This window comes from Rhinichthys klamathensis, unplaced genomic scaffold (assembly GCF_029890125.1).
Source record: "Rhinichthys klamathensis goyatoka isolate OS25496 unplaced genomic scaffold, OSU_Roscu_1.1 h1tg000090l_1, whole genome shotgun sequence".
Classification (NCBI taxonomy): Eukaryota; Metazoa; Chordata; class Actinopteri; order Cypriniformes; family Leuciscidae; genus Rhinichthys; species Rhinichthys klamathensis.
The window spans coordinates 7,039,121-7,055,749 of record NW_026606629.1 but is presented as its reverse complement, the minus strand read 5'-3'; the positions used below and the strand labels follow the sequence as shown (position 1 = coordinate 7,055,749).

Genomic DNA, 16,629 nt, shown 5'->3' with positions numbered 1-16,629 from the left:
GTTGCTGGTTAACCAGTCTGAAGGGAGCCGTTCGGGGCTTTGACAGATATTATCTTGGAGGAAACCTCAGTCTACAGGTCATAAACATTGTCAGCCATCTTGTTTATGAATGCTGAAATTTCTACATCCTCAGTCCAGTATCTTCAAATAAATGACACCTTTTCAAACAGCCTTTTTAATGAAATGAGCGACAGCTGTCAGTTTGGCTAAAGTAATTTGAACTTGCTTTAATTTTCTTGGAAAATAAGTACACGAGTTTTCAGTTGTGATATCGCAGACATGAATGTTTTGTTGTTCTTACAATGTTTAGGGAGATGTATACAAGTTTACAGGCCGTCTTCATTTTATTCTGTTAAATGAAAGTCCATTAACTTTTAGTTCAATAATGCAGGAATTTGCTTTCGCCACCAGAGGGGGTGAGTTCTTCCATTTGACACCATTTCAGCTCTTCCTGCCATAAAACCCAGGGGAAGTGGTTAGTTTGAGAGGCTGCAATGGCTCTGCTGTGAGCACCACTTGATTAGTTTGGCAGTTGTTGGGCTCACTGGTAACTCGGAAGCATGTGACCTGCTTGGCCGTATATGCCATGTGACTAAAATGACATTCTCAATGTTGATGCTGATACATGCCACACAAAGTATTTACATTTATGGGGAATGAACCTACAAATTGCTTGCTTGTAGTTGTCTCCGCATATTAGGCTGGGATTGGATTTAATATTTTAACTATATCTTCCAACAAATGACCATATACATTGTGTATTACTGGGTAAATAATGAATGTCTGTGGAGCCAGGACCAGAATTTGAAGAATACGAGACAGTCTGACGGTGACCCGTGATTTCTTTTAAATATTTTTGAAAGAAGTCTCAGTTGTCATAAATGCTGCAGTTATTTGATAAAAAATGCAGTAAAAACACTAATATTGTGAAATATCATGTTTTCTATTTTAATGTATTTTAAAATGCAATATATTTCTTGTGATGCAAAGCTGAATTTTTAGCAGCCATTCAGTATCACATGACGCATGGAAACTTCTTCCAGGATTCTTTAATGAACAAAGAAACACCATTTATTTGAAATAGACATCTTTTGTAACATTATAGATGTCTTTACATACACTTTTGATCCTTTTAATACATCTATAAAAATATGAATCCCCCCCCTCCCCCTATTTTTTAACAGTAATGTATGTTGACAAACTTAGAAAAATCTTACAAAATGTTTGTCATGTTTATTTTGTTTATTTATTGTTTTCTTAGATGGAGTTCATGAGCTTATGATTAAAGACAGAAAAGTGTAAAGTTTAGGATCTTGTTTAAAGACAGCTTATATACAAATTAGCAAAGAACAAAAACTAATTTCAGGTTTGTGGTAATTTAAGCATTTATAAGTTATATATTCATTTATTTAACTGAAAGTGCTTTGTATGTATGGTTATTGATCCCATTTAAAACAAAATATTTCTTCAATACCTCAAATTGTGACATTATGGCCTGGTTCCACAAACTGGGGTTAAATTAAACCAGGATTAGGCCTTTTATAAACATGCCTTTATATATATAAAAAAAATTACTGGTAAGTTTCTTGAGACAAAATAATGGCACGGACATATGCTGATTAGATTTCTATATATGCTAAAATCGCTATTGTTAATGATTTTTGTTCTTGTGCACATATTGACTCTTTATTAAGTTTAATATTCCTAAAATAGAAAGACACAAAAATAATTCAACTCTTTGTGCAGAAAAGACAATTTCACATTTCAGATGTAAAAAAAGGCCTATGAAAAGCTGAAAAACAAACCGCTACACTGAATTAAAAAAAGTGTTGAAGATCTGCTGCCGTGTCAGAGACACCCATGTGTGATTCTCGTTCTTCAGGGCTCGCAGATCAAAGTCTCCACCACAAACTTGTTTTCAAAATGGCGGATCTTGTGGCAGTTCAGAGCCTCACGCTTCTGCATACCTGCAGTGAAGCACATTCAGCTTTTAGAAGTTTGAAAGTATGCACAGCTATGGTGTAAAACTGGATCTTACATGGATTCAGTTTATGGCAGGCCAGCACATTTCAAATGTACTTGCTTATACAGTGAACATAATGAGAGAAAATACGGTCCTTTTCACTTATGCCCGTATTAGTGCTTATTTATGCAAAGACATAACCAATCTTTCCTGTAAACAGTCTTATCAAAGGGTTTGTTTGTGTACACTTACCCAGTATGGTGTCTCTGCGCTGCAGTCTGTACGTGTCTTTGTCATTGCACATGTTATTGATGTAATAGCCCAGATCACTGGTGCTGTCCAGCTTCTCTGTCACCATCATCTGTTCATGCAGCAGGTACGACTGAGGAAGATACATTCCTGCCTGCAAAAAACACATAGAGAACGTAAACCTAAAGCCAGGGACACACTGTGAGCCGATGTCAAATAACTCTCGGCAACCAAAGATGACTATTGTTGCCTCTCGTTTGAAAAATCTGCGCTTCAACACAAAAAAAGGATAACTGCCGATGTATCAGCAGAGGTATAGTCTATTTACGTCATTCAAAAAGGGAAACCAAAACTACACTGTAAAATATTATATGATCAATAAGTAATGATAACGTGTGTTTACACTGCTTTAACTCATCAAAATAAATTAAGCGATTTTAACTTCTTTTTTTAAGTTATTCAAGATTTTTTTAAGTCAGTTTAATGTAATTTAAGTTGAAATGACTAAAACATCCAAGTTGATTGAACTTAAAAATGTAAAGCAGCAACCTTTTTTTACAGTGGACTAGAGATACACAAACCAAAAACAGCAGCGCTTGCTTACCATTTTGAATATCAATAATGCTGATCACTTTCTTCATTCTAGTCGGCTGATGTTATTATGAAAATATTTGTGCATTCGAATGCTACGGTAAGATCTTGTAAAACTTGACTTTGTTACTTGCTTTCATCACTTTCTCTTTTATTCTCATGCAACAGCCAATCAGAGTTCTCTCTCTCATCGAAGGCACTGACGTCGATTCAACATGCTGAATCAGCCCAAACAGTGTGTGGAACACACCGAAAAAACTAAGCCAACTGATGCTCAAAAACGGCCCAACGGCTGAACGTTGTTGTGTGTCCCGGGCTTAACGTCTGAAATGCATTTGTGTGAAAAAAACCTCCAACACATTCATGCAAAAACAAGTAAGAACCACTTATTGACATGGATTCACAGCGTCTCCTTGTTTACCTTGATGTTGACCAGGAACTCGTGGAAATCTTTGGGTGGCATGACGACAGAGGTGTTCAGGGCGATGATGTAGCATTTGTTCAGATTCAGGTCGAGATAAGCAGTCAGCCTCTGAAAGCAAAGAATGACATACAGGTTTATTCACATGGACCCAGAGAGATGCACTTAAGACTGACAACATTATTTTAGTAACCAAATATTCAAAATTGAGGGGGGCCAGAAGTAAAAATGTAAAAACTGGTCACTGAAAAATACATATTGATAATCTAGATGACTTTTTTCTGACAAAAACTGGTGATATTTGCAGCATTTTAGTGTTGCTTAGCATTGAAAACCCATAAATAATCATGCAAGTAGTTTTTTGTGCATTTATTTGATCAAAATACAGTAAAAACAGTAATATTACGAAATACTATTACAAATTAAAATGACTGGTTTTTTTATTTAATTCTTTTTTAATATGTAATTTATTCCTGTGACGGCAAAACTGAATTTTCAGCATCCTTACTCCAGTCTTCAGAGTTACATGATCCTTCAGAAATCCTTCTAATATGCTGATTTGGTGCTCAAGAAACATTTCTAATTATTATCAATGTTGAAAAGAAAAGTATTTATTTGAAATAGAAGTCTTTTGTGACATTTGTCTATTACAGTCACATTTGATACATTTAGTTCATCCTTGCTAAAAGTAGTAATTTCTTAAAAAAATAAATTTAAAAAAAGCCTTACAGATCCAAACTTTTCCGAAAACAGTTTTTTTGTGGTTTTGGGATAAAATAACATATTGTAATTAATTATTGCACGTAATATATACCGAAGGGGTCCCTTGTCTCTTCAATATATCTATATCCTTTTGAGTGATTTACATTTATGATTTATAATCAACGTATTAATTAAAGATCAATATTTCTCCTTTATACAAAATGTTCTTTTCAGGTATTCTTTAATGTCTGTATTAAATATCCGAGGGTGGCCGAGGCGAGGGTCTGGCGGTGGCCCCTGCCAGGAATGCAGTAACAGTGCTTGCTCATTTAGCCTGGCTTCCAGAAATGAAATATGGACTTGTTTTGTAGGAATTGGCCTCTAAACATGTGTCAATACACATATCTGTGTTTCTAGCTTACCCTGACAGCTATAGGTCACAGGGGTCATAGTAATCAATAGTTAAAGTGACCTTTTTTTAGTCATCTTCATTTATATAGCGCTTTTAACAATGTAGATTGTTCCAACAATTTTAGTTAAAGTGCACTTTACTGTTCAATATTAAAGTGTCCTCTCACTGAGAGAAAGAACGTATTATCTTGATGTTTTGGGAAGAGTCTACTGTTTATAGTTAGAGCCAGACCAAATCCAACCTTGAAGGAGCTGTGTGTCTGTGTGCGTGTTAGTATTCTTGGTTACAGGTTAAGGAACAACTGGCATTATTGGAGATTGACAGACTGTTGAAACGGAGTTCTTCTGATCGATGGAGATATGCTTCTGTCATTTCTTAGCCTATCAGAATCATTCAACCAAAGGTAATGATGTAGCTTATTGTAGGTTGAATTTGCATTAATGCACTACATCCTGGTAGGACTGATGATATGTGTGGTGGTGGTTATGGCTGAACACTGTGTGTGTGTGTATTTTTGCACCATTTTGAAGTCGTGCAGGATGCCAGCTGGATCGCTGTCCTTGAACTCAGGCACTGGCACTTGGATGAGCTCCACCTCATCATCTTCGAAAAAGCTCACATTCTCTTCAATCTGCCTCAGCGGCATTCCCACCTCCACCTCCTCATCAAACTCATACTCTTCATCCAAGTACTTCATCCCATAGACAAACACCTCCTCCTCCTGTGGAGTTAGAAATACATATATAGAGTAAAAAACAAGCATGTTTATGTCTGCATCAACATTTCTAAGAACGGTTGGGTATACACTTCCCTGCCACAAATAATGGTGATTGGTTGAATTTGCATTAATTCTTGCAATCACGAGATCGAAAAATCGATGTTCTATGAAACCTATGATGACAAATGTTTGTCGACGACCTTTTTTATGACTAAAGTTGGGTGTACACTGCGGGATTCGGACACTTGGGAGGTCGTGAGCCATTGCACACGTTGCGAGTGAGTTAACCTGATAATCGCATCAAAGCCGCTGGTAAACGTCAAGACTGCACTGCGCAGTGAGCAGGCGGCAATCGCATGAGACTTTCACACTAACCACAGAGACTGCAGATTTCAATATTGTTGCAATCGCTTCAGATAGAAAAAAGAAAGAAAATAAAAAGACGAGCGTGCAAATGATTTGGTGAAAAGCAGAGGACATCACAGCCATTCAAACATTAAACATTTAAATTTCAACGAGATGTGGCTTTGCATGTTCGTGGTTTTCTTAGGTTCACGTTTCCCTCATTCATGTGTTGAGCGCCACCTTGAGGAGCCATGAAGTAGCGGCGCAGGGAGCAGGGAAATCTATTTAGAGCACCTTATTTTAATAATTTAAATATCAATATTTGGCGCCAACATATCAATTCTCGTATCGCACAGAGAAGGACAACGATATATCGCCCTACCGATATTTTGGCCCACCCTAAGTGTGTGTGTGTGTGTTTGCACACAATGTGGTTGCAGCCACATGGGCTTTTATGGATCTAGCCTATTGCCGCTTTTCCACTGCATGGTACGGATCGGTACGGCTCACTATTATGTGTCTATTTTGCACTCTTGATATTTAATCACCCCCTCATTGTTTTTTTTTTTTTTATTGTTTTTTTATGGCGTATTTGTAATTTGTACCACCAAAATATTCTCTGAGTTGTTGTATTTTTTGTACTTCCCATTCATTTCCTATGTCGGTTATTTTTGACCGCGGAGGAGCCAAGTGTGATTTTCCCCCCCGACCCTTTAAACATATCCTAATCATGTCCATGATTTTCTTTTGTGTGTTCACATAGCTAATGCGACAAAAGTCACCAAGTGTCATCCCGATGAAGCAAAAAAATTCAAAGCGTACAAATTTTCGGTCACTTCTGACCCAGAGGGTTAAAGTGTAATCGACTCAGTCTGTGATCCTTCATGAGCATTAATAAATCCAAATATGGATCTCGACTTTGTGATTATGGTTGCTGAATAAATGCACTTACGCAGCACTGTGTGAAAGTTCAAAGACTTTTTTGCTGTTGTTTTAATAGAAAAACATTAATGTAATTTAGAATTATTAAAATTATTATTAGGGATTACACTGCTTTAGATTTTGAAAGATTTTCTTGTTTTACCAGTTTTCATAATGTAGAGAGTGTTCATTTATATGATAAATAGCCTATAATAAATCAGGAAACTAAATGAGGTCAAATAAACCATGAGTATGAGTTTGTGCTTATAGGTTTTAAAGTGCAAAAAAATCTGATGAAATGTAACAAAATACTCAATTCTCAAATGACAACAATCATTGCTATTATAGTTTTATGCAAAATAGGTGTGATTGTCAAATGAACCATTATGCAGTGTGATGAAAGTGTGTCTAAGTTTTCATTGACTAAAACTAGATTAAACAAGAACAGGATGAGGTTGACAAAAAAAAAATTGACATGACTAAAACTAAATAAGAAATATAGCAGACGAACAACACTACTACTGATATGTGTGTGGTGGTTATGGCTGAACACTGTGTGTGTGTGTATTTTTGCACCATGTTGAAGTCATGCAGGATGTCAGCTGGATCGCTGTCTCTGAACTCAGGCACTGGCACTTTGATGAGCTCCACCTCATCGTCTTCGAAAAAGCTCACATTATCAGGTTTCTTAGGGAAAAACAGCAAAGCTTGATACAGAAGAACTTACAGGAACAGATCTATAAATGTCCTGCTGTCTGAAGAAGAGATTGACTGATATTGATTTTTTATAACCGATACAATACCAATTATTTGCATGTTTATGTGCCCGATAACCGATATATAGAACTAATAGTTATTTATTGTTTTGTTTCTGTTTTTACAGTTATAACATCAACACTGAACTGAACAAACTTTTTTATTATTAACACTTTTTAAATATTGTAATTTCTGAAATGTCACTCCCTCCTAGCATACAAAACAAAACAACTATACATCAATAAATGGAGTCTGAAATCTGAAAAAATATATGGTCACAATTATAGCATGTATCTAAACCGCCTGAATAAAAAACATTACTACTTTAGTGTATCTAAATTATCCTAGTTGCATCTTTTTATTTATAACAATAGCATTAATATTAACAACAGGTAAAAAACATTTACATTACAAAATGTAATGGTTTCAAATGGAGAACATTAATACATGACAGGGGAATCTATTAACTCCCCATAAATATAATACCCATAAATATAAGTATTTGTTTTAAAAGGTTTATGTGTTGTTTGATAGGCTAAAGAGAAAAGAGAACGGAACACGTTGGAATACGCAAACATTGTCAGAAAAATAAACTAAACGGCGAATACATCATAGCAATTATAGAGTCCATCTCATCTGGCATGTTATAAGAATTATTAATAATGTTTTGTCGGTCTAGATCATGAAGTATCTGCTGAAGGAGCGCTGTTTTAAATCTGTGCGTTTATACAGAACTTCTCTCGTGGCGTCTGAAATGAGTGGATTTTGTTAAGCTGCATACGGTGGCCATGCTGGAGCATTAACCTAACTAACCATAGACAAGAGAGAGAGAATTAAATTCAGTGCTTTTATTTAAAACATGCACTCATTCATAGCTGTTTTATTTAATTCATGTAAACTTGCATCTTTATTGGGACAGGGACTTGACCGATTCCGTGAGTTCATCTCTATTTTTTAGCGCCAAGTTTAAACTGCATATGAAGCATTTAAGTTACATATCTCATTTGTGCATTAATGTCTGTTATTTTAAATAAAGTTTATTAATGAAGGGAGACAAGTTATTTTACCTTTAAACACTGTTGTTGACTCATCTCCCCTCAGACACAAAGCTGTAATGGCTTTAATTCTCACACGGCCACAAGATGGCGCCATTTATCGGTAAATCCGATTTTACAAAACCGATACCCGATTATGAGAAAATGCTTAAATATCGAGAAAAATATTGGTAAAACTGATTATCGGTCGATCTCTAGTCTGAAGCATTCTGCCTTGTTTTGGAAGAAAACTTTCTCTCAAGATGTGATCACTTTATGAAGAAATGTCTTTTCCTGTGTTAATACCAGTGACTTGTTTCTTAGAAGTTGCCACCCCGTAATGTAAAATGGGCGGCTTGCATCGTCGCAGAAACATGTTTATTCTATGTAGTCTGGGTTGTATCTTGCATACATTTAATCATGGTTGAGAATTGCTTTATGAAACAGGCTTAGACTGATTATGACATAAATATAAAAACGAATCAAAATAAAGATAAACAGTGACACAAGACGACAGGATGTTATGTTTTGTTTTTGATATCCCCATGGTTAAAGCAATGATCTCACCTCCAACACATAGTACCTATACAGGTAGGCTCCTCCCACCACTATGCCAGAGAGCACGAGAGCCAATCCCAGACAGAAGCACCAGCACCACACCTTAGACTGTTGACGCACCCACACCGCTGCTTCAGGATCCTACCAGACAAATCACACAGTATAATGATGGTTAACAACACTTAATAACTTAATAAATCTACTATTTGTTTTACTAGATTCAGCAAGGATGCAGTAAATTGATCCGAAGTGACAGTAAAGATATTTATAATGTTACAAAAAGATTTCTATTTCAAATAAATGCTGTTCTTTTTAACTTTCTTTTCATCAAAGAATCCTGAAAAAAATTTCACAAAAATATCAACCAACAAGAAATTTTCGACATTGATAATGAGAAGAAATGTGCAATTTTTTTGAGCACCAAATCAGCATGTTAGAATGATTTCTGATGGATTAATGTGACACTGAAGACTGGAGCGGCTACTAAAAATTCAGCTTTGACATCACAGGAATGCATCACATTTTAAAATACATTAAAATAGAAAAGTTATTTTAAATTGTATTAATAATATTTCACAATATTACTGTTTTACTGTATTTTTGATCAAATAAATGCAGCCTTGATGAGCATAATAAACAAGACTTAAACCACAAGGACAGGTTAACAAGTGGTTTCTTAGAAAAGGAGTGATTTTCAAAGCACTAAAGGACAAAATATGAATTTACCTATTTGAAGAAGGTTCATTTTCCTTGTTTAAAAAAATCCCTGATTTTAAGCACTGTGTACTGTAAACAGCAAAAGGAAAAATGTCAAAACAGGACCTGACCTTCTCTTGACCTGTACCCTAAACCTTCAATCCAGACAGCAGATTGCCTTGAGATACACCGCACATGTAGAGTCAATTTAAACAGAAATTATGACTAATAAAAGTTATGAGAAAAAAATAACAAAAAATAGAAGTGAGAATCTCTCTGTTTCTCTGTTCCGGTTTCAAGTCAAATGTGTTAAAACAGTCAACTTCTGCATAGTCACGAGGAGGAATAATCAGCAACATTTAATCTATATAGGCCTAACACTTCCTCACTCAAACAATAACTGCAGACAGAAGCTCACACATGAATCAAAAGAGAAAGTGAAACAAGTTGTTTCTATTTGAAGAGCAGAGGGGGAATTCAAGTGAGACTAAACCCGAAAAGAGAGACACAGACAACATGTATAATGCAGGAGTGAGATACTGCCCCAATTAATCATTTCAAAGTGATCTACTCATTTAATCCAAATAGTTTATCCTCATTCAATATCTTGTAGTGGAAAAGCAAAACCAGTTTTTAGACTTTTTGCACATTCTCTCATTGACGTAACCACACAGACCCTTTATTGAGTACATGGAGGTGGATGTTGGATGGCCTTAACCAGGAAGTTCTGAGTCTTTTTAAAGCTTCTAGAAACTTTTGACTTCAGTCATTTCCTGACTCTACTGAGAAATCAGATCAAATATTGTTCTATATTGCATGCTTGTATTTTGCACTTTGGGTTCTTCTTTTGTATTCTTGGCTTGCAGCTCTGACTCCTTTTGCAATACACTCATTATCATAAACATGTTTGAGAGTGCACATATCAAACATGCCTCAACAAGTCTGTCTTTCACAACACATGAAAAGTCTCCTGGTACTACTGAGTGCAAGGCATTTCTAATGTGTGCTGTGAAAAACACAGCTAAACTATGTCTGGAAGAATCCCATTCGAAGAAATTCAACTATGTTTACTGCTTCAAACTCACAAAACACAAAAACGTCTTGGGCTACCACCACTGAGACATTTGAAGATGTTTTTTTTTTCAGTGTCATTACCGATTAATTCAATAGTGATATCAAAACAACTTTTCTTTCCTTCCCTCCCTAATCGCAAATACAAGAAATAAAGTTTCAGTTATGGACTGATGAACCCTAATGACACTTGAGCGTTGCATATATGTTGACAAAAATAAAGGTTTTTTTGGGCATTGATGATTCCACGAAGAACCTTTAACATACAATTGCAAAAGGTTCTTTATAGTGGAAAAGGTTCTTCTTCAGATTATTAAATGTTCACACACACACACAAAAGATTCACTGAATGGAAGAAATGGTTCTTCCATGGCAAAGCTGCGAAAAAAAAACCCTTTTGGAAACTTTATCTTTTTAGAGTGCAATATAGGCTACATCTGTAAACAAATATATTATAAATTACCATACTTTCATTTAATATACAAATGGATATTTTTCACATCCATGGTTATTTATTTAAATAAGTTATTATTCATTTAATTAAAATAAATTGAAAGCACTAAACTAAGTGATACACGTCTGTAGTCATGTTTAACATGGGTACATTTCCCTCTACACTTCCTGCTAAGTGGTCTATCGATGTTATTCTATTCTGTTCACAGTGCTCTCGAACTGAATATTCAATCCCTTCGGATTGAAATCTCGCTTGAGATGGCAGAATACAATGTGACGTCCGTGCAGCTAGGACACTTATGGTCGAATGAAATGCGTTTATCCATCTACATTTTTTCTGGGTTTTTCTTATTTTGAGGCCCCCTGGCAGAGGCCCCTGCGCACTTGCCCATAGTCCATCCTTGATTGGATTACTTTTGTGGACAGTCAAAATAAATCGATATTAAATTGGTTGTATTTGTGAGGACATTTTCAGATATTTGGCCCTTACAGTACACACAGAAAAAATGACTTTAAATACCCTCTGCATCTTACTTTCCTTCCTATTTGAAAGGGCACATTTTATCATTAAAATACAATGAAAGCAATGGTTCTCTATCAGCATACAGATAAATAATATAAATAATATAATACTATAAAATAAATAATACTATAAAATAAATAATAGGATGAGTGATATCCGTCTTTGACAAGCTTTGGGCCGTCAGCCATTTTATAACACTTTTGAACTGATCAAAGTCTGTTAAAACCATAGGTTAAAACAAAGAAACACTCTTCTGCATTTGAGATAGCCCACTCTAGCCAACTTCTCTCAAGATAAGAACAGCGTGCACACATTACTAGACTTTTCGATTAAAATAATTAAGACATTATTGGACGTATTCCTAATTCAATAAAAGTGAACAATATTTGTTAATAACGCACCTGTACATCAGGAATGAGGCTTTCCTTCTTCGGATCCTTAAGGGCGAGAGCCTTGTTAAAAGAAACTTTAACCATACTGAAGAGTCTCTGTAAGTTGTTATTTCCGTGAAAGCGAAAGAGAAGTGAGACAGAACTGAGAGCGTTTAGTTTCCTGATCAGCAGCAATGTTTGTGTGTGACGCACATGACAGATCACAGAGGCTCCCACTGCCTCTAGTGACAACTACTAGAAAATCAACTACAACACCTGGAAACAACACAGAAATAATTACTAGAAGATTACTACCTTTCGTTACTTGTAAGTGTGGAATAGAATAGATAATGTAGTAATTGTAACAACAACAACAACAACTAACAATGGAGTTAGCATGGAAGCCATACCTTCTCAGGGGTCCAAGATGACTTGAAATTATTTAAAATAAGACAAAACAAGCTTTGAATTAAGCTACATTTAAATTATTATCATTTTAATTCAAATTATTTTAGTTACTTAGGTAAGGATACAACTGTATAATAATAATAATATTTATGCAAATATTCTTATCGAGCTATCAAAAACGAATGTGGTTGGCTATTCTTCATCAGTAACCAGTAACACGTAACCAGCGGCGCCATCTATCAATTATACCAGCATAGCCTACTTGGACTATTAACGTTACCCCGCAGTTTTAAAAGAACTGTTTATGTAAACTCTGCAGATATTATTTTATTGACGACGATTGCATATTTCGGTCCTACTGCCAATAGGCGTCACTGTTTGACACATGCGTTTGCTTTTCATTTCTCACGCATGCGCAAGTAAGGAGAAACAGTCATGGCGGCGTCAGAGAAGCCCACGAAAGAAAAGCTTTTATCCACTCTGGATGATATTGAAGTTTTATCCAGGTTTGTCGTCATATATATTGCACATTTAGATGAAGAATAACCATTTGTGTGTTTTTTTAGCTGGCACAAAGCAGAATGATGATAAACTGCTTGTTCTTTCATTCATGAGATTTCCAGTGTTTACAGAACAGTTTCTGGATTAACGTTAGCGAGTAATGAATAACGATTAATGAATAAATAAAGCCCCACTCTCTCTTGTCCACCCCAGCCTACTGTTTTTACTCATAATAATACTACTGTTCACACACGGCTCCTCTTTCGTTCTTTTATTTTCGTGTTTCTGTTGTAGAGAGTTGATAGAGATGCTAGCACTGTCCAGGTCACAGAAACTGCCCCAGCCTGGAGAGGACACACAGGTGAGAGACACTGTTTACACACACACACACACACATAGACAATACTCAATCAGTGACTGAGATTACATGCTTTAAAGTAACTGAAATTAAATTACATTTGCTAAAACATTTAATTATAGTCAGTATTAAAATGATGAATTACTATAAATGCTTGCTTGACTATTAGATGGCAGTGACTGTATGCTGCTGATTCTGTGAACAGATACTGGAGCTGTTAGTGCAGAGAGATAAAGAGTTCCAGGAGCTGATGCAGACGGCGATGGAGCAGGGCAGAGTTCACCAGGAGATGCAGACGCTGGAGAAAGAAGTCGAGAAGAGAGACAGTGATATCCAGCAGCTCCAGAAACAACTCAAAGAGGCCGAGCACATACTGGTGACTGATTTGAATCATTTGATTTGAGGCACTCACAAAAATCATTGGTCATTTGAAATGACAGAACATTACCAATGCATTTTGATTAAACTCACATTCTTGAACACTTTTAAGTATCCTGGTTATACATCGTATATGTACGAACTAATAGAAATAACAGTAAAGTATACTTAATGACAAGAAACTAACCCTATAATCAGTACACGTTGTTAATTAATATTGTTGTAATATTACTTGTTTGTGTATTTACACCATAACAAAGACAACTTAAAATAAAGTGCAACTCATCCAATCTTTTTTTTTTTTAATTTATAAAATGTGTTTTATATTTATGAATCTGAGATAATAATTATGTTTTTCATTCATCATCAGGCCACTGCTGTCTATCAAGCCAAAGAGAAACTGAAGTCTATTGAAAAGGCCAGAAAAGGTATTGTTGTGTTACACAAAATAAGTTGCACTGGGTCAAAATAAATTGCATTATTTGAGAGACAAAAAAAAACAGAAGTCGCATTGGTGTGTAAGTCACATTTTATTACACTCTGTAATAATAAAACAAAACATTTACAAACATTATAAACATGTATTTTATTAGTTCCCCCTGACTCCACAACAAATCCTTTAAATTTGATTGTATTTAGAACAGAACAGGAAGGAAAAATATAAGAATAAAACAACATAAACTATAGTGGCATTCATTATAAGCAACATTTATTATATACAGCACGCTTAAACAAATGTATTCAAAGCAAAGCTGCAGCATTGCAGGATGTTTTGAAGTTGCAGCATGTTTCAGATAATAAAAAATGTGACTTATATTCCAGTGTATGTGTTCATTATCAGTAGAATTGATAGTCATAAGACTGAAATGCAAGTAATTGTAGTTTTTTGTTTTACTTGATATTTACTCGATATACCACAACATTTATGTATACAATTTCCTCAATGTTTCTTCTTTTTTTGGTTGTTCTGTTTGTTTTGATTAGGGAGTATCTCTTCAGAGGAGATCATCAAGTACGCTCACAGGATCAGTGCCAGTAATGCAGTGTGTGCTCCTCTGAACTGGGTTCCAGGTAAACAGACTACTACTTCCTTCTGCATCGTGTTCTTCCATTCCTGTCTTTCCTGTCATTCCTATCTGACTTGATTTACTCTGAAACATTTCCAATGACTTGATTGGCTTGTGTCTGATTGTATCTGTTAGCTCATATGATGTGCATGTGTGTGTAGGTGACCCCCGCAGGCCGTACCCCACTGATCTGGAGATGCGCAGTGGAATGTTGGGTAACATCAGCAACATGTCCACCAATGGAGTCAACGGACACCTGCCTGGAGATGCATTGGCTGCTGGGAGGTTACCAGGCAGGTTCACTCTTCTGTTCAGATGTTTGATTCATCTGTCCATGCTCTCTTCTCTTCTTAGTTGTCTTTATCATAAGCCCCTTTCGCACAGAGATTACAGATAATGTGTTGCGGGATCTTTTGATTTTGGTTCATTCACACTGCCAGTGATTTTCTGGAACCTGTGCATGCGTTCACACACATCCCGTAAAGACATGTGATAACAGGATGACAAACACATGCGTCATCACTACGACACACCCCCTACGGCATTAGTCCTGTCTTTTGTTCACGCAGGCCGTGTTGCGGGACTGATTCCAGCGATGTCACTAGGTCCCCATCCTGGGATCAATCCCGGGAGGTGTTTGCGTTCACTTCAGCAATTCAATGGCAATTTTCTGGGATCAACGCTCTGTGTGAAAGGGGCTATATACATATTATAATGTGTGTGATTATGTACTTTTTTTTGCTAATGTATATTTCTCCTTTTGCTTTTAGATGTACTAACCCCACAGTACCCTTGGCAGTCCACTGATGTTTCCATGGGGATTCTGCCTCCTCACCATGGCAACGATTTTGGCCTGGAGCCACCTGGTCATAACAAAGAAAATGAAGATGATGTTGAGGCCATGTCAACAGATTCCTCCAGCAGCAGCAGTGACTCAGACTGAATGTGTGTGTGTGTGATGTGTCCACAGTAACATGAGTTTGTCCACCTGAACTGATTGAAAGGTATGAAAGTATGTTGTCTGCATCAATTTATCTTGTCTCTGTGATTGTGGAGATCCGGATGGCAACATAAAATGCCTTGAAGAGGACCAAACCTACACAGGTCCTCTCTTAAGCAAAACCTCATACAGCTGGATATGTTTTACCAATTTGTTTGATTTTTCATTCTCCAGATGCCTACAGTCATCATTTGTTTGCATAATTTCATTCCACTGGCCTCAAATGTCACCAGTGCGTCGTTTTCATTGTGTGCAGGATGACAGACTCATTTGCATTTTGCATATTTATAATCTAGTGAAGCGTTAATTTCTGGTTTACTGTTGGAATATAAATAGCATTGTAAATACCTCTGAACTTTCAGACTGTAAATAAAAGTTTTTTTTTTTTAAGATTATGGTTTTGTTTTTTTACATACCGGTAGTCTATTTTGTGTGTATACAGAAGGGCAGTATTCTTTGTAAATGGTTTGTTTCCTCTCTGGAGCTGAGGTAAAGTAATATAGGAATGTGTCTGATTTAAATGACTTTTTAGGTCCAGTTATCCCATGTGTGTGTGTGTGTGTATATACACTCACCGGCCACTTTATTAGGTACCCCATGCTAGTAACGGGTTGGACCCCCTTTTGCCTTCAGAACTGCCTCAATTCTTCGTGGCATAGATTCAACAAGGTGCTGGAAGCATTCCTCAGGGAGTTTGGTCCATATTGACATGATGGCATCACACAGTTGCCGCAGATTTGTCGGCTGCACATCCATGATGCGAATCTCCCGTTCCACCACATCCCAAAGATGCTCTATTGGGTTGAGATCTGGTGACTGTGGAGGCCATTTTAGTACAGTGAACTCATTGTCATGTTCAAGAAACCAATTTGAAATGATTAGAGCTTTGTGACATGGTGGAAGTAGCCATCAGAGGATGGGTACATGGTGGCCATAAAGGGATGGACATGGTCAGAAACAATGCTCAGGTAGGCCGTGGCATTTAAACGATGCCCAATTGGCACTAAGGGGCCTAAAGTGTGCCAGGAAAACATCCCCCACACCATTACACCACCACCACCAGCCTGCACAGTGGTAACAAGGCATGATGGTTCCATGTTCTCATTCTGTTTACGCCAAATTCTGACTCTAAC

The 16,629-nt window shown here is 36.5% G+C and overlaps 2 protein-coding genes across 4 annotated transcripts; one reads left to right on the top strand and one right to left on the bottom strand.

The window, feature by feature from the left end:
- Positions 1-1,230: 1,230 nt before the first annotated feature.
- itm2bb (integral membrane protein 2Bb) lies at positions 1,231-11,988 on the bottom strand. 3 transcript variants are annotated; one of them, XM_056252026.1, is made up of 7 exons: positions 11,815-11,988; positions 8,680-8,811; positions 6,899-7,009; positions 4,859-5,059; positions 3,225-3,335; positions 2,216-2,366; positions 1,231-1,967 (listed from the first exon to the last, which is right to left on the bottom strand). In XM_056252026.1, exons 1-7 carry the CDS (start codon positions 11,887-11,889, stop codon positions 1,879-1,881), a joined length of 870 nt encoding a protein of 289 aa, XP_056108001.1. In that variant the 5' UTR covers positions 11,890-11,988; the 3' UTR covers positions 1,231-1,878. The 3 variants fall into 3 exon arrangements, with proteins under 3 accessions (XP_056108001.1, XP_056108003.1, XP_056108002.1); XM_056252028.1 differs by lacking the exon at positions 4,859-5,059; XM_056252027.1 differs by lacking the exon at positions 6,899-7,009 and having other exon boundaries at positions 11,815-11,985.
- Positions 11,989-12,598: 610 nt separating this feature from the next.
- On the top strand, positions 12,599-15,882 carry med4 (mediator complex subunit 4). The gene is made up of 7 exons (XM_056252023.1): positions 12,599-12,698; positions 12,988-13,054; positions 13,257-13,427; positions 13,800-13,857; positions 14,414-14,500; positions 14,658-14,789; positions 15,267-15,882. The coding sequence occupies exons 1-7, from the start codon at positions 12,628-12,630 to the stop codon at positions 15,437-15,439; spliced, it is 759 nt and encodes a 252-aa protein (XP_056107998.1). The 5' UTR covers positions 12,599-12,627; the 3' UTR covers positions 15,440-15,882.
- Positions 15,883-16,629: the final 747 nt, after the last annotated feature.

Coding starts and splice junctions, on each gene's coding strand:
- med4 (XM_056252023.1), top strand. CDS start 12,628: ATGGCGGCGTCAGAGAAGCCCACGAAAGAAAAGCTTTTATCCACTCTG. Junction 12,699..12,987: donor GATATTGAAGTTTTATCCAG/GTTTGTCGTCAT, acceptor TTTCTGTTGTAG/AGAGTTGATAGAGATGCTAG. Junction 14,501..14,657: donor TCCTCTGAACTGGGTTCCAG/GTAAACAGACTA, acceptor ATGTGTGTGTAG/GTGACCCCCGCAGGCCGTAC.
- itm2bb (XM_056252026.1), bottom strand. CDS start 11,889: ATGGTTAAAGTTTCTTTTAACAAGGCTCTCGCCCTTAAGGATCCGAAG. Junction 5,060..6,898: donor TCCTGCATGACTTCAACATG/GTGCAAAAATAC, acceptor CTAACTCCACAG/GAGGAGGAGGTGTTTGTCTA. Junction 2,367..3,224: donor AGTTCCTGGTCAACATCAAG/GTAAACAAGGAG, acceptor TGTTTTTTGCAG/GCAGGAATGTATCTTCCTCA.